Here is a 3,705-nt window from a genome sequence, read left to right on the forward strand (position 1 = left end):
AATCGACTCTTAGAAGTTTATTAAGATCATGAAAGACCTCAATGTTTTATAAGTGCTTAATAAAATATTTACAAATTATCAATCAACAAAATTTTCTTATGAACATGAATTGAACTGATGTCCTTTTAAGATATGAATTAATTTCTTACAAATTATATCAATCATTGTTAGTCAAAGATTCCAAAGTTATTTATTGAGGTGAGTGTTACATTGATCTTTTTTCATACTCCATTTTTATTATATGCTACTCTCAATCGATTTATGGTGAAAAAGGTGTTGTAAATGATTAAAATTTGTAAACATTATAAAATTAAAAAAAAAATTGATTAATTTATTTTGAAAACTTGATTACATCATTGAAAATCATATTTATAGAACCATGTATATTTTCAATGTGTATAACTTAAAGTCTTTAACCTTTCTAACACTTAACAAATATTGTTTTACTTATTTTAATCATTTAATCTTTATATTTGTACTCAAACACATTTCTAAAATATTTGTACATCTTAAAACATATAACTCAAACATTTTGCTAAATCTAAACTTTAAATATTTGTCATACTTAATTATTCACCTAATCAAAATATATAAATGATGCTTGAATATTTAAAAATACATTCAAGTCATACTGACATCCTTAAAATTCATACTAAATTTTATTTTAAAAAAATAACTTTTTAAATGTATACTTTCTTATACATATAGACTTAAGAATAACAACATTCTTCAAATTAGATCTAATTATATATATATATATATATATATATATATATATATATTATTTTGATAAATTATTCTTTAATTATATTTTTATAAACTCATGTTAAATAGTAATATAAAAAATATGAAATTATTAAAATATTACCTGTTAACGAACAATTATTTTTCCTTCTTTTTTTTTTTCCGTGAAAGAACGATTATTATTCCGTAACAATAATAAAACAACATAAGTATGATTAATCTGAAAGTAACATTTAAAATTATATCTATCCACATATGACACGGTAAATAGCGATAGTGACACGTAGAAATAAGACACAGTAAAATACAACACAACTGAAAGAAGCTTTTAGCCCTAATCTAATCGAATGAGATTGAGATTCCAATTTTGAACAGAAAGAAAAACCTAATGTCTCATCGAGACTCTGATTCCAAGCGTCGCCATTCTAAGTTCGATCGAGAACCAAGGTGCTCTCTCCAAAATTGTAATCGCTTGTTTTTCGATTAAACTATGGTTGGTTTTGAATGCATTCGTTCTTTAGGAAAATACTGAGATGGTTTCTTTGTTGATTTTGGGGGTTTAGTCCCAAGAGATATAGAAGAGATGGTAAACAAGAAAGAGAGAGGGACAGGAACAGAGTAACCTCAGATAGAGTAGATCAGAGTCAGAGAAACCCACCACTGCCACATCATCATTCTAGGCGAGAATCTTTGGATGCCGCTCCCAAGAAATCAAATTCGAATGGTCATCATGACCCACCCAAGCATTTCTCTCAACCACCAAGATCTCGCTCTTATTATCAGGTCATTCCAATTATTTTGTAAAAGTAATTGAATGCATGAGCTGTTCTTGCTCCTAAATCCTAATCATAATCTAGTTTGCGTTTCGAATTGTATCTTGTTTAGGTTCTGTATAAATTCCTTTTTTAAGTTATAGTGAGTGTGTCAATTTGTAGGAAAAGAAAGAAAATGATATATCATTCCCCTGCTTTGTTTCAAGATCCGTGATTTCTATATTCTTGGAGAGGAGGAGGGTTGCATGTGCAATATACATTATCCACTAGCTATAAGTCATTTTCCAAGATTAATTAGTGAAGTTGAGTTCACAGTCATTTATGGTCTTGGCTCGGATTGCATATCTTGTGGCTAGTAAATAATGGTTTATATTGTTTGGGAAGGGAGGGGGGAAACCGTATAAGCCAATCTTTACTTTTTGTTTGGCACCAGTCGTAAGGGATTTCATTTGCTTACTTTTCAACCATGATGCAAATCCTTTGCCATGACTCATACCTCTATATTTAACTACTACAACATGTGCTGGGGCTGGAAGGCACATTACTTATTCAAGATTGCCAGGATTACTACATGGGATTGTTATACTAGGTGAAATATGAGCTTTAAATGTTATCAAAAAAGAAAACAACCGGCATTTGGTTTTTGGGTTAAACACGGTACGGATAGTTCATACTTGCTTGCATAGTTGATAGTGCAAGCTGTATATTATCAATCTTTTGTTTTGTCGGAGTTGTAAGTTGTTGAAAATAGTTAGTTCTTATTCTTACCACACTTGTTTTGTAAGGAGTTGTAGTGTTTTCATCACTTACATTTTTTATGCTATATTCAAAAGGAAATGTCTAAATTATCATTTTCAAGATGACTTGGAAATTCATTTTGAATTTTTATAGATTTAAAATCCCCTTTATATGCTTGATTATTATTCAGTATATGCAAACTATTTTTCTGGGCTGATGTAGCGGATTCATGTTCAGTCCCATGCCTTCAAGTGCCACGATATATAACTATCTTAGGCTTGCCTATGCTTGTTGTATAACAGCATGATGAACTTACTGGGCAGGTTGGACGAAGCAATGGTCAAAGAGAAGCTGGTGGTGAGCTTCCCTTACATTTATTTTGGATTCCTTTGGCTTTATTATTTATGGATGATTCGTAGATTGACTCAGTACCCTGAAGCACAAAATTCTTCCATTTCACACAGAAAAGAGTAAAGAGAATAATGAAAGGGTGGAGCCAGGTCAAAGTAGAGAGCTAAGAGAGGAGAAATCACAGGTGAAACTGGATGATAATTTACAGAAAAGAAATGGTTTTTCTGAAAGAAAAGATGATCCACCTCCTACTCTGAGGAAAAGGCGGGCATTTAGGGAGAAGAAGATTCCTGTGGATTCAACAAATGCTAATCCACCTGCATTGGTGGCGGTTAAGTCAAGCCAGACTGACCATCTTCCGGAAAGGAATGAAAGGAAGGAGGAAAGAAGCAGCAATCCTCACCATCTTGATAGACCTGAGAAGCAAATTACAGAGGACAGAGCACTTAATAAGAGTGAAGCTAGGAGGGATGGCTTTTCATCAAGAGGAAGGTACGGGGGCAGTGGAGGCATTAGCAATTACAGGGGAAGAGATAAATTTAATGGAAGACAAGGTTATCATCCTTTTAAGACGCGGGTTGAGAAGTGGAAACATGATTTGTATCAAGAGGTTAACAAGGATCCTATTCCAAAGAATGAGGATGACCAGATTGCGAAGTTAGAAGCACTCTTGGCTTCATAATATCAAACAGAAGCAAGTATTTGCCAAGTTATTTGTTAAAAAAAAGAAAAAATTCAACTCGTGGCTTGTGGGACAATTTCCCGAGATGATTTACTTGATTTACCGGTTTTATGATTTTTTTTTCCTCTCTGGTTTACGCGTTTTACGTATTATGTCGCGAGTTGAAAATTTGCTGAATCTGGTTTATTATGATATCAAGTTATTACTAGGAAAGGATTCTCAGCAGTGGAATAAAAGGAGATGGTAAAGTGTTGTAATCTCACCATTTATTTTTTTAAAACTTCTATTTTATAATAAAATATATTATATTAATGAAATTTAATGAATGATTAGGATTTCATGCTGCCGTATCTGTGCAGAAGGTTCATTCCCAGTTATTACTACAACATAGTTAATGGATCCCTTTAGCACAAATGT

General features: G+C 32.2%; 1 protein-coding gene across 2 annotated transcripts; it reads left to right on the forward strand.

The window, feature by feature from the left end:
* The first annotated feature begins 1,030 nt into the window (after nt 1-1,030).
* On the forward strand, nt 1,031-3,412 carry LOC109795246 (cyclin-like protein). Of its 2 annotated transcripts, none has more exons than XM_020354689.3 (4): nt 1,031-1,191; nt 1,308-1,527; nt 2,558-2,612; nt 2,720-3,412. In XM_020354689.3, the coding sequence occupies exons 1-4, from the start codon at nt 1,133-1,135 to the stop codon at nt 3,286-3,288; spliced, it is 903 nt and encodes a 300-aa protein (XP_020210278.1). In that variant the 5' UTR covers nt 1,031-1,132; the 3' UTR covers nt 3,289-3,412. The 2 variants fall into 2 exon arrangements, with proteins under 2 accessions (XP_020210278.1, XP_020210280.1); XM_020354691.3 differs by having other exon boundaries at nt 2,579-2,612.
* The last annotated feature ends 293 nt before the right edge of the window (nt 3,413-3,705 follow it).

This window comes from Cajanus cajan, chromosome 7 (genome assembly GCF_000230855.2).
Source record: "Cajanus cajan strain Asha chromosome 7, NIPB_CcT2T_4, whole genome shotgun sequence".
NCBI lineage: Eukaryota > Viridiplantae > Streptophyta > Magnoliopsida > Fabales > Fabaceae > Cajanus > Cajanus cajan.